Raw genomic sequence first — 19797 nt, 5'->3', positions numbered from 1 at the left:
ATCACAAAATTCCAGAAAACAAAACGTGTAGAGAGAATTTATCAAGCTTTATTTTTGAGTAGTTAGTTATGTCGATTGAACTCATTGTTCCCAAGATATGTGCGTCGAAGCAGAACGCTGAAAAATGCAACTTTTAAACCACCCTCATCCCCTTAGAACATGAGTTAGGGATGGGAACTTTTGATATGTTCTCCTCCTAACTAGTCTGAACAAAGCTGCAAAGTCAAAAATTTTGTTTAAAACATTCCCTCCAAATACCTTTGTCAATTGGTCTATTGTTGCAAAAATGGAGATTTCACACTCAACACTAAAGCTGCTGCAAAAGGTGTAGGAAAATTCGTGAATGTGTAGATTCATACATCAAATTGAAAAGAATTGAATGCTCTATAAGCTCATAATCAGCATGGATTTTTTCCGTCGAGTTTTGAAAAGTTATACGAGCAAAAATAGAAAAAACATTTGTGGCAAACTTGTTTTTTTCAAAAATGTCTCACCTTCAAGAGCGGATATTTCGAAAACTAGAGGGGATATGGAAAAAGTTGTGAGGTGAATATATTGTAGGAAATTATGTAAGCTTCAATTTGTTATATAACAGTAAAATCCTTAGGATACATAGTTTTTCAGTTTTATGCGAGAAACCAAGAAATGGTACCTTTAAACCACCCCCACCCCCTTAGCACAGTGGTTAGGGGTGGGAACTTTTGATATCTTTACCTCCCTACTACCCTAAACAGAACTGCGGGATCAAAAATTTTGTTCCAAACATTTCCCTCTATACCCTTTTTTAAGCATTCATTGCCTGGACTAAATAGACTACCAATCAAGTGAAATAGACATATTGCAAAACGAATAAATTGAATAGAGTTCATTACACTCACCTCTTTGATGTCTGATCTAGCTGCTGAGAAGAAAACCATGGCGATGGCGGTCACGGAAATACAGCATTGCAGTTTGAGGAAGATAAGGCAGCTGGGATTATTGTACCAACGCATGAGTAGAAGGGCTGTTGAGAGCACGCACTGCAAGATACAGCACAGGCAGCCCAATATCAGCACAACGTCACTCTTTGCAGTCGACTTCTTTCCATTCTGCAACATTCATATTAGTGTAATAGAATGCTTCGAATAATTATTATGAATAACAAGTGCTTCTATTTCTTCTAGGAATAGAAAGGAAATATTACCATGAATCCATGGTGTTTTAATTAACTTTTAATAGTTCATTTACATAATTTAAAAAGTTGACTGTTTTTATCATTAATGAGTAGAAAATATTTTCTAAGAAAGAGGTACTATTTTCATTTTATTTCTTTTAAAATGCTTCAATATCATTTCTGAATGAGTAATTTCTAGTCATCTGAAGACCATCATTTTTAATAGAAAGGTGTACCACTCTAAGTGAATGGAGGAAGTATTTTGAAAACCAACAATCATTCACGAAAACAATGTATACTTTTTTGGAAGATTAAGGTGTTTGGAAACAATCAATCATGTATGTTATTCATTTTAAAAAGAAGATTTTCATGAGGGAGATGATAGGTGTTTCGATAAAATATACTTAGCCACATTAAAACTCAGTAATAGACTGGATTATTCTATGGAGATGAGAATGTATGAAAAATATCACGAGCTATTTGATAGATTGTCAGCTTGTAACCGATATTGCCCAGTTCTAGATGAGTTTATTCCAATTCGACCTTTTCAAATAGCACAATATTCGTAATATTAGCGTGAAAATCCTCGGTTTGAGCAAAATATTGGCAAAAATAATATACTTCCATTCAACTCCATTGAGAAGAAACGACTTTAGAAAATTATTGAACAATGAAGTGACTTTCTCGAAACAATTTGAACAAATCTATTATTGTTCTCAAACCACAAATGGTCATAACTTTCAATAATTCATGGATTTTACTAGTGTGAATTATTCCTAGTTCATCCTTGTAGCTCATTCATATAGAAACACGCAGTTCCACTCAATTAATCAGAAATTTCTTGTCAGATTCTGAATAAAACGTATTGTAGACGTTTGACAGTTATAATTTCAAGAGAACTGAGTTATCTCTGTTGGTAGACTATCAAACCATCATCTGTCAGTGAGGAGACGGAGTGCTCTCGGTGTGCCTACAAAGTGAAGAAGGTGGTGAACCACATCTGATGAGTTGGTAGCTACAACTTGACTCCAGTAGTTGCCACCCCCACCACCCCCACCGCCCCTCGAACCACAGCGTTGTTTTTAATCTTACGTCGGGGGAGAAGTTTCTAGCAGCTAGTTGAAGTTCTCCAATCAGTAGAGGTGAACACATCTCTATGGTTCAGGATAGTTTTAGTTCGCGGAAAAGATTGGACGAGTATCTGAGCTCTCCCGTGAGTGGAATACTGTTCGAAATTACTTTATGGTACTCGAGTACTCGAGTACTGGCAGCTTTAATCTGGATCTTGTCAAAGTCGGATCCAGACAAGTTCCTAGAGAAAGAGACAAGTGCAAAGTGGAGGAAGATGAAATATTATGGAAACTTACAAGAATGTGTGGGATTAATAAATGATGTTGAACTAATAAGATTTGAATCAACTTGCTGTTAGAAAAAGACTTGCTCAGAGATTGGTCATCCAAACCCAGAAGGCCTTATAAATGATCCAATGAGTTATTATTTGAAAAAAATTCCTGTCACAAATCACAATACTTGAAGTTTTTGTTGGAAGATGAGTTTCCCTTCCTATTAAGATGATAGAATTGTTGCTTCTCAATAACGATCACAAACGCAAATACAAATTGAGGAAGTAATCCAGTTCATATTGAATGAAAGAGACTAAGAAATTGTCAGAAACCACAGATTTATTGATACTTAGAAATTAATCGAGTAACTCAGTTCATTCTATTCCCCGTATACATAAATATGTGAGCCAGTTTTGAACCAAAGATTATCAATTCAATTGACATTTATAAAGAAGATATTATATTAAAAAATGAAAATCTCAGTACCCTTTTTGAATTATTCAATTACAACATGTTTCAAATGTTGTGATTGAATAATTCGAAAAGGGTACTGAGATTTTTATTTTTCTTTCTAGTTTTATTACAAGTAGCCCTATACAGAAAAGAGATAAAAAAGATATTATAATTATTACAATAGAGAACCTAAATTGATAAGATTTTGATCAATTACAGAAACCAAACAAACCACAAACCAAACAATCTTCAATCACTGAACTACTAGTCTCAAAAATTCACTATTAGAACAATGCTCTAAATTCATTGATCATGAAAATCCAATTTCTACTCAGTATCAAAGTAGGAGATAGATTATATAGATGACTAGATAGATTCAATCATGAAATAGATTATATAGATGACTAGCTTCAATCAGAGTTGAATATTCAATTAATCTTAGTGAATTCAAACACTAAACCACATGATGAATTCCATTCCAACAAATACTACTATTTGTATTTCAGCAAAATATCATGGAATTCAAGCAGTGCTCATTCCAATTATTATTATTATTATTATTATTATTATAAGTGTATATGGCTTTCAATGGTTGGGAGACCCAAAGCACAGAGTAGAGAAGCACTACTATGTTATATTTATTCCGTGCCCAAAGGTAGCTCCACTTTGCCGTATATAGTCCAAAGTTCCCTAATGGCAAATATTGGGAAACCGGACACTAAGGTTATAGTGAGCACAATAGACTACTTCAAATGTACACTTTTACTATTTTTACTCCAATAGGAAAGATAATGATGAAGAATAGGATAATATCCCAATGAGAAATACGGAACAGACGAAATAGGAATGGAATAGCTTCAGAATACAAATAAAACTCTCTTCAAAATGAATACCGATGAATTTATCTGCTTCTTGAACCTACACATGACAAACAAGGCATAATCAACAAAAACAGATAAACATAAACTGCACTCAATGGAAGACACAAATAACGGGAGGAAATCAAGGAGATGGTTCGGTATAATAGGCCTATTTTCAAAAAATGAAAACTCTTGTCACCAAGTTCTCTTGGAAACAAAATAAATGTTAATAGTTGATATGTTGATAATATGATATATGTGAATAGTTATAGTTTATGTAGTTGAGAGTTTGTCCATGTGTGAAAAGTGAGAAGTGTGTCACTCACTATACCTGTAAAGCAGTTTTGGTGAGCAATGCGGTGATAGTAGCCAGCATGGGACAAGTGCACCTGGTGACACTGGCCTCAATGTCGATGGTGACGGTGCACTTCTCGAGCATCCACCTGGCACTGGGCGCTGTCATGGCGCCACAGCTCATGTTCCACCCCTGGCGGAGTGCGGTGGCCATGCGAATGTCAACCATGACCTGCAGCGATGGTGAACTGCCCACCAGGGACACCACGTTGCCACTCGTCTGCTCCACCTCCCACTCCGAGCCATCACTGCACCAACAAACTATATCTTTCATTATTTGTAACATATAGGTCATGAGGCGGTGTCTCCTCCAGGCCAGAAGCAAAACTTTGAACTTTTGGATAAAACCGACTTGATGTAGTTTAAAATGGATATCTACCCCAACTATAAAAACTATGATATTATAGTGCAAATGACACACATCAATCAAATTGGATGCTCCATGTATTTTCATGTAACTTCTCTAATTGTAATTTTCATGAAAAATCATGAATTAAAAAGCATTTAACAATAGTTACGTACAAGCAATTTGGTTATGAGGGTCTGTCTACTTCAAGTGACGATCCTTGATCAAATAATCAACTTTGCCATAACTTCTAGATTGCCTATTTAAAATTAGATTTTGAAGCAGTCTCGAGTGAATGCCTGTTTTCACCCTAATTGTATACATATATTTGAAGAATATAGAAGCTATAGTGTGATTCACGTTATAATGGCAGTGGAGAAAGGTATGGAAATAACGTTGCCGATCCTCTGTCTTGTCAATGCCTTCTACAGACTGTAGCTGATACAGGTTCATTGATGTAATATTAACTCCATTCTCGTTTAAAATAATCAATTATATTTTATCAAGCAGGAAATAATATTCTTCAATAATTCCATAATGAATTTTCATAATCAAGATGAAATATTTTGTTAATTAATTATTCATCCTACATTGTTAAAAGACGGTCTGGCAACAGAGCAATGCTAAAAAGAGGTAGCGCTATCCTCTTTGTTGAATGATAGACAAGAATAGTAATACCATTGCTAATCCAACACTGCCAGTATGACGTGGACCTCACTATATATATGTAATTGAAGTAATCATGGAATCTAGATCGATACTCACTCCATCTTGTAAATCTGCCGCTCCGGTAAATATTTCATTAGGTCCTTGTAGATGATTATCGCAATGCTGTAGGTACTTCCATGAACCAGTAGACTCTCCCTTGATACCAGGATGTTCACGGCTGTTCTTGACCATGATTGATAACTGAAAGTACATGGAATCTAATACCATAAACCCATTTTCAACTTAGCCCAACAACAAAAAGCCCAAAAACAACTTTTAATTGTTTTCTCATGTTAAAAAACCCCCATTAATGGTTTCTCCTTTCTTACCCTTACAAACAATGTGTTTCTAAAAACGTTATTTCATGCACTGTAATTGAATGCATTCGAAAGCATTCACTCACTTTCATGCAGTTCATATCACACAATTTTATTGTATTAGCATGATGAGGGTATGGTTATCGCATATGTGTTATAAAGAAACAATTGAGGAAGAAGATTGTTACAGGATAGTTCTTGAATTGATAAAACTACTACTACTTCTATGTATTATTTGCTATTGAATGGGACAATGAAATATATTCTCATTACCCTCGAATATTCCCCGAAACATCGAAAGTGTACTCCAGCTTGTTTGAAGAAGAGTTGAAGCAGTAAGTATGGATCATTAGAGAATCAAAGCTCTGTACTGAAGCTCGATTTATTCTGGAATGTTTAGCCCAGGTAATTGTCCAGTGATTCACAAGGTTTTGGAGATCAATCAGCTTCTGAAAAAGTAGAGAGGCAATGGAGTTGGAGGCAGTAGTTCCTCACAATATAACCTAATAATTGGAAAGATTATTTATCGAACTTCATTATAGTTCAGTATATTTTACTCTTTATCACGATTGAAAATTATCTCAAGTACATCAAATTTTTTTTACGACGTGTCACACAACTTCAAGTTCTAGAAGCAAGAATGAGTCAACATCATGAACGTATTATAGTGATAGCAACATATAATTTTCTATCATCAGTAGGATTGAAGTGTCACTTCGAACATGGATTATCAAAAGTTCTATCAAAGCATTATTTAATACGTATATTTTTTAAATAACAGTTTCCTATTGAGCGTGATTTTTTAATTCACCAATGAATTTTGTATTACTTACAAGAAATATTTTCATCTCTATAAAAATCTTCAGAAAAAACTATATGTGAATATGTAACGTTTCATTGAGAATCACACCTGGCTGTTGATGATAGAGTTGGAATGCTGGAGTATAACGTTGATAGTGTTGTAGAAAGCTGGAGTTGACTGCAAGAGATCTTTCCAAGCCATCGTAAAGTTCAGGTACCAGGCAACGTCTTGCATGAGTGTGAGAAACGTTTCTCCCTCGCCAGGGTATAATCGTGATCGATCTCTCAGCAGTTCATAAATTTTTGACATGGTGTATGCACCCGTTGTACTGCCATAACCGAGAGTCGACTTTTTGAACTGTAAAGATAAAATAGAAGCTCTGAACAAAGAATCAGTGGAACGACTAGATTTTAGAGTTCTATCGACTGTATTAAGTTTATTCAGTCACAGATTAGATTTTATATGAGTTTAAGCTCCCTATTTTATGTCAAATCCAACACTATTTCTGGAACTCAAATACTCAAAATTGAATATTCTAAATATCCACGGAATGAAACATAATAACTGATAACTGATTGTCTCGAACACTTGAATGATATCAGGAGAACTCAACCGCTACTAATCTTCACACCTTTCCATTGTCGAAAAGCAGAAGACAATAGACAAAGATAAATAGATAAGTGATGGACTCGGAGAGAGATGAGATAATACAATTTTGAATATTTATTACTGTTGCAAGTCTTCAGTAATGAACTCAATAATGAGTATTCATCAATATTATTTGAAAAATGTCTATAACTGATAATATTTTCTACCAGTTGAATGTGTCACTTCAATTAATAGAACGAGCGTTAGCGAAGTTCTCACTTATGACTTACTAGAGCCCAAAGTCATTTTCTGTCTGTTTGTATGTTCGACAAGAGCTTAAGAGAGAATCAGCTTCAAATTTTGAACACGAAACTATTCGAACATTTTTACAGGTCAAGTTCGTCGTTGGACAACAAAATTGACTCACTCCTTTTTCAGGATATACAAATAGCATTGAAAGTGCATAAGAAAAAAAATTGTTTTGATTTATCATTTATCTGTCAGCTGGAATTATCTGCATGCTATTTCTGTAATTTTTCATTTAAGGAAGCTGAAGCTATTATTAGTGCTATTATTAGCAACTTGTCACACAGACTGTTAGACAGAGACTTTATGCGCCGACACATGATTTCAGCTGATTAATACACAACATTAATTAATTATTTATAAGTTCTATATTAACTCACTCCCGTTTACGTCTGTCTGCCTGTCTGTAACATACACGTAATTAATACTCCTTGTGATAGGAGTTGCTGAGAAAATTTTTTTCAGTGTTAAAATGTGAGTAGAAGCTTCTAGTATTCACTATAGCACTTGATTAGGCTATTCAATGTATAGGTACCGTACTCATTCATTCCATTCTTGGATCATTTATTAGTACCTTCGAATGTTGAGATCATTGAAACTGTTTGAGGTATTTTTCTATACGTTTCAAGGTCCCCTGAGTCCAAATAAGTGGTTTTTGGGTATTGGTCTGTATGTGCGTGTGTGTGTGTGTGTGTGTGTGTGTGTGTGTGTGTGTGTGTGTGTGTGTGTGTGTGTGTGTGTGTTTTTTTTTGAGTGTATGTGCGTCTGTGTACATGATATCTCATCTCCCAATTTACGGAATGACTTGAAATTTGGAACTTGAGGTCCTTACACTATAAGGATCCGACACGAACATTTTCAATCAAATGCAATTCAATATGGCGGCTAAAATGGCAAAAATGTTGTCAAAAACAGGGTTCTTTGCGATTTTCTCGAAAACGGCTCTAACGATTTTGATCAAATTCATACCTAGAAAAGTCATTGATAAGCTCTATCAACTGCCACGAGTATCTTTAAAAATTTCAGGAGCACTGCACCATCTATGCAAAGTTTGATTTTAGATTCGCAATTATCAGGCTTCAGATACAATTTAAACAAAACATTTCAAGTGGAAAAGATTGATCATAAAAATCTCTACAATTAATGTTCAGTAGCATTTTCATCTAAAATTGAAAATAAGCTCGAAACTCGAGAAAATAAGATTATTCAATTACAAACTGTTGGCAACTGTTGATTCTATTAAATCATTCATTATGGAGAGATAGTAGACTTCGTGTGTCTGCAGCGCTATTGTCCTTTCACCAGCTGGCTCAGATCTTAGAAAAGTAGACTTGTGATGCGCGGGAGCACTAGCGTCAGTTAATCAATTTTCATAACGGCAAGGAAAGTTGTGTGAGTGCCCCACACCAGATTTTTTTCAATAAATTGGAATAGGTTTCCCATGGAACCTACTACTGTAATATCATACCTGTAAAAGATATATTTAGCTGTTACCATAATAGTTCTCACAAACTCTGTATAATTACAAGTTGAGGATCTCAGAGATCAATACAACCGTTCATCAATAATTATAGTTCTTCAATCCAGGGGGTCTCCAGTTAGAATTAAAATTAAATAACCCTTAATTATAATAATTTGAAGGGGAAATTCTACATGCAAATCCTACTGGGAAGGATGATAATTATTCTTACATACTTTGAACTGCCCATTACCAATTATTATAGATGCAAGCAATATAAAAGCCACAGCAATGAGATGTTGATATAGAAATTAATTCAAAGTGAGTGATCCGGCTATTTAGTCAGTAAACTCGTGTACTTCTACAACTTACAGCAAACTGTAGTCAGTGTCTTAGAAGAAAGATCCAGAATTTATATTGCTGTGCTACTAATGCGGGTGGCTGCCAAGCCATAGCATACCATATATAGCTATAACATCTATCCTTGGGTGGCTGCTGGCAATACTTCAAATGGATGTCGAAGGAGGAGAAAAGTCAACCCTCATTTCAAGAATTTACTTGATAATACACGCCGACTATTTGTTTATACATCATTGAATGGTGTCAAATACATCGGTGATGAGAACAGATATGAGACATATTATTGAACGTTTTTTTTGTTTTAATAAGCTTCATCATTTCGTTATTCGTAATTTACAAAGAGAGATTGACCCAATGGAAAGAAAAGCCAATGATAATTGAAGTCGGTTACACCCCCATCACTTCTCTACCATCCCAATCCCTACTGTGACATTTTGTGTTTCTTCATGAATGTCAGAGAAAAGAGTTAAATATTTGATGAATATACTGGAAATGTCGATTCGATTCACAAAATTGCCGATATTTTTTGAAAATGCATTTTATAGTATGTATTACTGTAATATTACCCACAATATGGCAATTGACTGTCACGCTTCTAATTGGTTAGCTCGGACACATGGTACAAATCCGCCATTAGGATTCCAAACAAACTTTCAAGTCCTATCTTATAGGAATGGAAATTTGGAACTTATCACTTATTTTACCGATTGAAAACATATTTTGAACTTACGATGAATTTGGTATATCATTTTCAAAGATGAATTGATTACACTTAATATAGATAATAAAGATGATTATAAAACACTAATAAAACTTGAAACATCATTTTTCCTTTCCTTGGACTCCTCACAAACCACTTCCAGAGCTTCTGCGGACAACTTGTGGGGAACCAGTGATCTATATAAATATGCAAAAAGAAAAAATCCCATTTTTATAATAAATCTTCATCCAATTTATTGGATCGAGAATCACATAATCCAATTCCAAAATATCTTTTATAGCTCAATTGAATATAACATTTTATGAAATATTCAACCGTGATAAAGTGCTGATCAAAGACGCCTTGACTTCTCTGATTGATTCTCTTTAGTACTGAGTACCCTAACCATAACATGTTAAATTAGTCAATAGCTATTGATATATGAATTTCGAGTTGCATCACCACAAGCAGTGGTGAAGACTTGGTCATGAGCTATGTGTTCCCCTTTTTAATTGCTTACATGTTTATTAAATTCATCAAGAAGTACTATAGCTTGAAGAATTGGCTTTTTTACAGTTTATATCCAATATTGTGCTTTACAATATTCTCGTCAGAATTATTGGCTGTCAAACTAATAAAACAAACTATTCAAATGTTATGGAATCTATTGTGATGAGAATTTCAATATATTTCTATAAATAGGTATGAGAACATTGATCAATTTTTGTTAATGGAACAAGATTAATTACAATATCATGACACTTTTCAATAGTTTTTTTCGGTAAATTTTTGTAGATTCAGCTTTCAGGTTACATTACCTACTTTTCATTTTTACTCTCTATTATCTAAGATTTACTATTTCAAGTTCCAAAACTATACTGGATTTATAGAAAAACATGAACGGAATTATATCGAAGTTAATAATCAGAAAAAATAATATGCTTTAATAAATAAAGGCAAGCGATTTTCTGATAATTCCCTATAAGCTCCATTGTGAAATTCAAATATTTGAATCTTCATGGTGGCGGCGGGAAAAAGGAAGTTCTAATGATCATACTGTGGGTAATTTATAGTTACTGTGAATTCTACAAAAAATGATTTTGATAGTGGGAAGAGAATTTTGTGATAATCTGATTCAAGCTTTGAAAACATGTCTCAAAAATAAGAGATATACTCTCTATTGTGCCAGACTTTGATGCACTCTGTTTTCAAACTTTCACTTTCAGGGGACTTTATAATATGTGTTGCAACATGCTCCCGCCTTCAAAAATATTAAAAAAAAGATCAGCGAGAGACCTTTTCCAATAAAATACGCTCCTTTTCGGAGCCACATGAGCAAAGGTCTGGGTTGAAATACAAATATCAATTGAACACTGATAATATTCACGGGTTTCCTTCGTTCGAAATTAATATGACGACAGAACAGTATCATCATTAACTATGTTTTATTTTTTCTTCTCCTCTCTATTCTTCTACTTCGATTTTCTCTACTTTCCATCTTCATCATCATCTTTTTTTTCTTCAACATCTTCTTCCTCTTCTCCATCTTCTTCTTCTTCTCCATCTTCTACCTCTTCTTCCTCTTCTTTTTCTTCTTCACTTCTTCACCTACTTCTCCTTCTTCCGCTGTTGAAATGCTAGACTATTTGAAATGAAATTTATCTTATATTCCCGTTCATTTCTAGTTTTTATCATCTTTTGTTCTGGAGTTATAATTATTTCATGATGTCATTCTAGCCACTGAGCCAAGTAACTATCATTAAAACTGAATTATGAAATCGATTTTTTCACGAGTACTTCACGATAAAGACTTGCAAATGGTCTCAATCCCTTGGTTATCATGTGCAGGAAGAGAATATCCATGATGTTAATTTCAAAAATATCTGTCATCAGGAAAAAACAAAATGGCTGCCGTAATTTATAGATTTTGGAAAATGTTGAGGATATCGGAACTTTTCCCACAGGATTATTCAGAATGGAATCGACTATAGAATTGAATGAGTAAATCTGTTTTTTATTGTAATAGTCTATAAAGTTCTGCCGCCATCTTGTTTTTTAATGATGACTAATACTTTTGCGATCTCGCTCATAGATATTCTTTTTCTACAAGTATTTAAAAGTAAATTGATACTATATTCTAGTCTGTTATTCCAAGGAGTCATGAGATACATGGTTTTTTACTTATTAGGTTCGGCGTTTTGTGGAAAATGCATGATTTTTCGCCGCAAGCTGTACTATTCTCTCTTCTTTTCATGCCGCTCCAGCCATCAAAAATTGACCTACAGTCTTCAAATGGACGTCATTTCAAAGCTTATGGAATAGTCTCCAACTCTGTGCCAATATACTTGTATTTTCGATCTATATTCAAAATATTTGTATTTGTATTTGTATTTATATTTTTATTTTCAAATTGTATGCTCAATGTGTGTTATGAGGGCAATAATGGGATTCAATTCCTGGTGCCCTCTAATATATCCTGGTAAATTTTCAAATAAATAATATTAGTGCTTGTTCACTGCTACGACATTTACAGGGTCTCAAGAGTGATCAAGACCAAAAAAATTCAGATTCCAAGTTTTATAGTTATATCATAAAAATAAAAAACGTAGTTTAAATGAGATAAAACTTTGAAATATTATTGTTTTGAAACTACCAGATTCATTTGAAAGGCGGAGCTGTTTTATTTATTATTTTCCAACTTATCTGATATCCTCAAAATCAATAGAATTACAAGCGATTTCTGCAATCTATAGAAAATTCCATGAATTCCTGCAGACATCTTGGTTTTTCATGATGATAGATATCTTTAAGATTGCCATCAAAAATATTTTTTCTATACATGATAACAAAAAGATTGATACCATTTTCAAGTCTGTACCTTCACGGATTATTGAGATACACGGTTTTTTTCTAATTGTCAGGATTGGCATAGGCCTAATATGGAGGGAAAAACGTGATTTCGGCTGCAAACCATACTTTTCTCTCTTTTCCAATAACGCTCCAGCCGTGGAAAATGAGCTTACAGCCCTCAACTGGATGTCATTTTGAATCTTTGGGAATATTCCACAACACAGTCTCAGTAATAGTAAGTTATGTCCACTGTGAATACATCTACAGGGTGGAAAGCGAAATTTCGTTCCCGAAGAATGTATGTTTTAAGTTTTTGAAACTATATTAATCATGAAAAGAGTTATTAAAAAAAAATTAATCCATTTAACATCATATTTTGGGTAGTTATGAACACTTTGGTGGTAGAATCGATCCGGTATCTCTCACTATACCTGAGAAGCAATCGATATAAAAGATTGTCAGTTATGACCGCCATCTTGAATTTATCAATTATGAAAAATATTTACGTTGCTTTCTCATCATTATTCTTATTTGGCTGGTTGTAACAAAGAGATTGAGACCACTTGCAAGTCTTTATCATGAAGTAGTCGTGGAAAAATCGATTTTATAATTCAGTTTTAATACTTAGCTCAGCTGCTAGAATGACATCATGGAAAAATGATAAATTCTATCGGTCGCTCAGTCGCGACCCCGAAATGCGAATCAAGTGATTCGGATATCCTGAGGTACCCTAGAATCTGAATATTTGGGTCTGTTTCCATCTTCACGAACTGCCCAAGAACCCTGTTTTAGTGTCATAAGAAGACATACTGTATAGATACTTTGTGGCAAACAACAAAATATCCAACTTTAGTGGAGTACCCACAAATGCGATATTTTTTGTAAAAATATTTCAAATTCCACTTTATTCGAAGGGAAAGTTTGCCAATGCTTACTATTGACACCCTTTGGGATTTTCCAAGTCCATCCATGAGATGACATCCTCTCGAGTCATCGAAAGGTTTTTGCAACAACATCGATCCTGAGCACATTATAGAATTATTAAAGGTGATTAGCTGAATACAATATTTTCATCGACCAGATAATGCTACAATAGAAAAGAAAATACATTGGACCTCCACCAATATTACACGTATCAAAATTGTTTGATGGATTGCTTCAGCGTTGAAAGAATGCGGATGTGTTCTGTTTTTCATGTCGCACAATGAGCCAACATACATTTTCTCAGATGCAAACAGTTCTTGTGCTTTGAATGTTCTCTTGAAGAATCATTATGACCTAAGTGATAGAAAGTCTGGAACTCTTGCGATTGCTTACCATCTTGTAATGTCACAGAATAAAAGGTATTATCGATTGAATTGGACTCGATTATCAATTTTGCTGGTTATAATGAGATTTGTGTTTAGAGACGATTTTTTCATCCAGAAATCCTCACCTTCACTTATAACGACTATGTAATCATCGATTCCACTGTTTTCTACTTTGACGTATTTTTAGGCATAAGTATATTGACTATAACCGAAATATTCTACTACATTTTGTTTGAAATTTACTACACTTTACTAAATTAGTTTTTTAAAACACAAGATAATGTCAAACCTGAGGATTAAAATGCTGTGAGAGTTATCTAGTTATGACCGTTGATTACAACTTCGAGAACATAGATGGATTTTCAGAGTGCTCCAGTCGTTTGAAACACCTCTAAAGTTTAGATACTCATACAACCCATCGTCATTCATCCATTACCCAAGCACAATCATTAGTTCATCAAATCATTGTATGAATATTTATCAATGAATCAATATTATAATGGAAAACCAATTACTTTAACGGAAAATATCATCATTGTTGTTTCTTTTTTGGCGCGGCTAGCAGAGGTAATGAATAATTACTAATTTCAGTCTTAATCTTTGTCTTTTTTTTCTATGATTTCTATGATTGATTGTTTTTTTTGTGTAATGGATGAGGATGAGGATAATCAATACAATCACTATCTTTCTCTTCTCTTCTCTTGTAATGAATTGAAGAATATTTCTGAATATAAAACTTTTTTTCAACCAGGAATGGCGAGGACAAACTTACAATATTGCACATTAATATAAGAAGTTTTTCCAGGAATTTCGACGAGCTCCTAATTTATTTGAATGAATTGCCCAGAATAGATATAATAGTTTTGTCTGAGTGCTAGCTACGAGGCGATGAGGAGGTGCAGCCGATTGAGGGTTATGAAGTTGTTTTTACCGATAAACAGTGCAATAGAGCCGATGGGGTCATTGTTTTCTACAGTAATCGTTTATCAGTTATCTCTAGCCAGGTTTCTCTTGGTGATGTTCATGGGCTCAAGCTGGATTTTACTTTTTACAATAAAACATTCAATTTATTAGCATTCTATCGCACGTTTGATAGCGATATCCAATTATTTTTCTTTTCTCTAGAGCAGCTTGTGAATAGCATTAATAGAGACGTAAGCGTAATATGGACTGGTGATCTTAACTTGGATCTAATAGGCAATTATATTCAAGATACTGACATATTATACATGAATACTCTCCTAGGAGCGGGTCTCACCCAATGCATAGACAAACCGACCGAGTAGCAAATGACTCGAGTACTTGTTTAGATCACTTTTTTCTTCGGTACCAGAACATATTAGCATAGAGAGACAATAGCGTAAGTAGATATCCCATGGTATAGGGCGTTTATGTCACAACTTTTACTGTTATCTCAAGCCAATTACTGTTGATTATTGTCGAATTTTACTGTTTTGTTGGGGTGAGAGTGTATGAATTGCATAATATGAGAGACTACCAGAGTCACACAGCTTCACGGGGAAAGAATTACATGAACTATCGGCTTGAGATAACAGTAAGAGTTGCGACATAAACGCCCTATACCATGGGATATCTACTTATACTATTGTTTCTCTATGATATTAGTCCAGGCGCTGGCTTACATTGAGCATACATGAGAGAGGCAGAGAATTTGACTTCGGATTATTTTTAGGGTGTCTTTAGTGTATATAAAACTCGATGTCGTCACGTCCCAGGGTGGTCGACAGATTGGTGGGGAGAGGGGTAAGTTGTAAAAAACGCGCGCTTATAAAATCGCCTGTCCTGCAGTTACTATTCATAGTACAGCTTTGACTCTCTTCTCGATATTATGTACTTATAACTGGCTTTCAATGTGGTTCTCTACATTTTTGGGATAAACCGCATAGTTTTTCCGCAAAAAAATAAAATATCTCGAAAAATGTATTTTTTTATTATGGACTTTTTGTTATTTCTTGAATATTCAAGTCGTTCGCTGACTTAGAGGAAAAGGTTCCCAATAAACGTTGTAGGCCGTTTCTTCCTGAATTCAATGATGTATACAGTTTGGGGGTTACGATCATAGATGCGGCAGTGGGAGGGGGATAAGTTGCACTGTTACACTGCGGCGCGGTCCTCCCCCATGATTAATGCGCGTAGTGGCCTGTCTATCGCATCGCTCCTACTATTCTATGCATTCAAATTATGTATTTCAGGAACGCTATCTTATGTATTTTCGGTCGCTGAACACGATTTTTCAACTCTCGAGACTCAATAATTGATAATTCTCATCATAATATACAAATTATGGTCAAAATTACAAACTTCATCTCATTCTGCAAGGAAACTAAGAAATGACTGTTTGAAATAAACGAAACTTGGGTTTCAAGAAATATATTGAGATGGAAAATGATAATATTTATATGTGTTTATGTTTTATTGTTTTTATTTTAAATTAATCTATTGTGATGCGCTGCAGGCTACATTACACACTGGCCACGCTTACTTGATATAGGGGTCAGTTAATTTCCAACAAATGTTTGTGGAATTTCTCAGTTCTTTATGGTGGAAATGGAATTCATCATTCATTCATTATCATAATAATTATGTTTAATATGAAAATGTTAAACTTTCGTGAATCTTCAGTTTGTCGTGAACTTTCGAGAAAGTATATCCAATATAATAATAGATATGTGTCAAATCAAAATGAAATGAAAATTAAAATATTCATTCAAATAATTATTTCTAACAGTATTATTATAATGGTATTTTACCAACTTTTGATTGATTCATCCATTATGGTATTCCCATTCAGACTGTTTTGAAATGGTAACAAGTTATTCAGTATCAAAATTTGGGAATAGAATAGTTTTGGGCCATGCCTGTTAATCTTTCCCAAACATATTTATATGATTTATAATTTAATCCACAAATGAATGAATGGATGTATACCTGCTCGTAGCTAACGTATGGATTATTCCTTCATAGATTCTTGCATGTTACATTAATAAATCTCTGCCACAGATTTAAAAATCAAGTCTCGATGGTTTGGAGAGCATATTATTGGAGTGATTCTTTTACTCTGCTGCTTCTAGTATGTTCACTACCTTTGTTTGAATTTAGACTATAGACATGAAAAACTATGTCCATCAGAGTCTTGAAGAAAAATGTATTGTTCTCGTGAGAAGGTTATGCTCCTGGAAATCATTCTCATCTCTCATTATTCTTGTTTTACTTCCTTCGATGTTTTTCTTCACAATCTCCAGTGATATCCATAATGATGTCAACATACTAAGATTCATTTATATAGTAGCAGCCATTTTAGGAAAGCCTTTGAAGAACTAGCTATTCCAATCACTCACCTATAAGTTTTAGATGATCGAATGAGGGTTGCTCCAAAGCATGATCGGTTGTCACATTATTAAATTTTCAAGATTTCCTTTTGACAGAGAGTCAATGTATTGACTGTCTGAAGTTAATGTTTCCTTATTGGAAATGATTTTCTACTTCTGTGGGTATTTTTTTTCTAGATTTAACACAGACTCCATAACATGGTTTGTGTGATTGAATGAAAAAAGTATGGGTCTTTTCTCGTAGTCGCTGAACACGATTTTTCAACTCTCAAGCATCAATAATTGATAATTCTCATCATAATATACAAATTATGGTCAAATTACAAACTTCATCTCATTATCATTATTTATGATTACATTGTAATGATCAACCATCTTGTTTCTTGTTAGGAATCCTATTTGTGTTTCTCAGTCGATAAAAAACTAATATCTCATAAAGAGAGAATAATTATTCGATTTGGGTCAATGATCACTTTGGAATTGCGAAAGTCGAGTAATGGAGTAAGTTTAACAAATAATATAGGCTACCCCATATAGAGCACCGTGTAACAGGAGTAAAATATTTTCTCAATATAAATTTACAATTGAAGCACGAATATCTTATTCATTTATTTATTCCTAGAAAACATAGAAAGGCTCACAGACAAACTCCAGTACGAGCCTTAATGACATAGATGATGGTATAACATTACAATTAACATACAAAAAAGAAAACAAAAAAAATAATATCGCACTTCATAAAATCACGATTCAGTATACAGGGTGATTCATAATTATGATAAAATAATTCAATAAGTGATAGTAGAGGTAAAAATAAGAAAAAAAGTTCATATAAACATATATCCATAAACGCTTTATTAACGAGCTATACAGAGTGAAAGATTTCGACCGGAATTCAGTTCCTCCCGTGAAATACACCGATGCTGAATTGTTTGGGGGCTAGTTTTTGAAAAACTTATGCTGGATTCATATGGAAAAATATCTGGAAAATTGAATAAAACTAGTCTGGAAGCTGTAGTGTGAGTAGTTTTTGAGAAAAAAGTTGGAATATGCAAAAAATTTAAGTAGAAAAACACAGACTTTTACGTTTGATGCCCAATAACTTTCTAGTAGAGAATTGTAGAGAATTTAATTCTAAAAAGAATTATGTAAGCTGTGAAAACTAAATTCGAATAAAAGTTGAATAAAATGTATTCTTATGTAGTACATTACACCATAAAATTAGCTGTTTTATGAGGAGAGAACTAATAACTCATAGGTTGTGGCTGATTGCAAATAAAACATGGATTTTAATAACAGCTGTTCCAAAACAGTTGATTTATTATGTTTTAAATAAGAAAATATTCGAATGAAATTATCAGCTGAAAATTATTTTCAGAAATATTTTAGCTCACTGTTGAACAAAAAAAAACTGTAAGTTAGGCCTACTGTAACTGCGCTGTGTTTTTTGTTTAATCTATTAACCAGTTATTTGTAACCATTCCACTTTGCTTTTGTGTTGAGTGTTAATTTTAAAAAAATGGCAGGTAATCTTAGACATTATTCATACTCCGAATTAGCTGACATGCATTTAATGTATGGAGTGGGACACTACTGTAATAGTACTGAAGCAAGACGTTTGTATCAAGAGAACTTTCCTAACCGAATATGTCCAAGTTCAAGGTTTTTTGCCACTATTCATCAACGTCTGTCTGAAACAGATTCTTTGATATCCAAAGAGCACATTTTTGCAGGCAGACCCCGATCTACTTTGACTGTTGAGTTAGAAGAACAAGTTCTTAATGAAATTTATTAACATCCAGAGAAAAGCACAAGAGAATTATTGTCAGTGCAGTTTAATGTCAATCAATCTATTATTTGGAGGATACTAAAATAGCAAAAATTACATCCATACCACCTCCAGAAAGTTCATACTCTATTGCCACGAGACTGTATTCCCCGTGCTGGTATTTGCCGTTGGTTTTTAGTAAAACTTATTTACCCAAACTTTTTAACAACCGTTTTATTTACCGACGAGGCACACTTCACAAGAACAGCTATCGTTAACGTCCACAACCAATATATTTGGGCAGCTGAGAATCCCCATGCCATCAATCCTAATCTTCCACAACATCAGTTTTCAGTAAACATTTGGGCAGGAACCATAGGAGATCATGTACTTCTATTTGAGCTTCCTCCCAGGCTTAATGGCATAATCTAGTCTTTTGGTATAAGTTTAATGTCATTTAGATATGCTACTTTCATATAAAAAACTTTTCATAAAAAACCGAATATTTTATTTGCAATCAGCTACAACCTATGAGTTATTAGTTCTCTCCTCATAAAAAAGCAAATTTTTATGGTGTAATGTACTACATTTAAGAATACATCTTATTCAACTTTTATTTGAATTTAGTTCACACAGCTTACATAATTCTTTTCAGAATTAAATTCTCTACAATTGTTATTGCAAAAAATTATTTGTTTACTGGTCATTAAAGAAAGTTATTGGGCATCAAACGTAGAAGTCTGTGTTTTTCTACTTAACTTTTTTGCATA

At 33.8% G+C, this 19797-nt stretch overlaps 1 protein-coding gene across 2 annotated transcripts in view; it reads right to left on the bottom strand.

Annotated features, from left to right (window-relative positions):
• The window catches only part of LOC111047221, a 161844-nt gene that overhangs the window by 21889 nt on the left and 120158 nt on the right, over positions 1-19797 (bottom strand). For both annotated transcript variants that reach the window (XR_005572291.1, XM_039436533.1), the window contains exons 13-17: positions 6445-6693; positions 5808-5983; positions 5275-5418; positions 4141-4411; positions 879-1088 (exon numbers count right to left, since the gene is read on the bottom strand). Coding sequence is in view for 1 of the 2 variants with exons in the window: in XM_039436533.1 (XP_039292467.1) it covers positions 879-1088; positions 4141-4411; positions 5275-5418; positions 5808-5983; positions 6445-6693 (1050 nt within the window). In the remaining variant the exon portion in view is untranslated. The remainder of the gene's footprint in view (positions 1-878; positions 1089-4140; positions 4412-5274; positions 5419-5807; positions 5984-6444; positions 6694-19797) is intronic.

This window comes from Nilaparvata lugens, chromosome 10 (assembly GCF_014356525.2).
Source record: "Nilaparvata lugens isolate BPH chromosome 10, ASM1435652v1, whole genome shotgun sequence".
Taxonomy (NCBI): Eukaryota; Metazoa; Arthropoda; class Insecta; order Hemiptera; family Delphacidae; genus Nilaparvata; species Nilaparvata lugens.
Note: the sequence above shows the minus strand (reverse complement) of the source record. Positions and strands in the feature narration are given on the sequence as shown.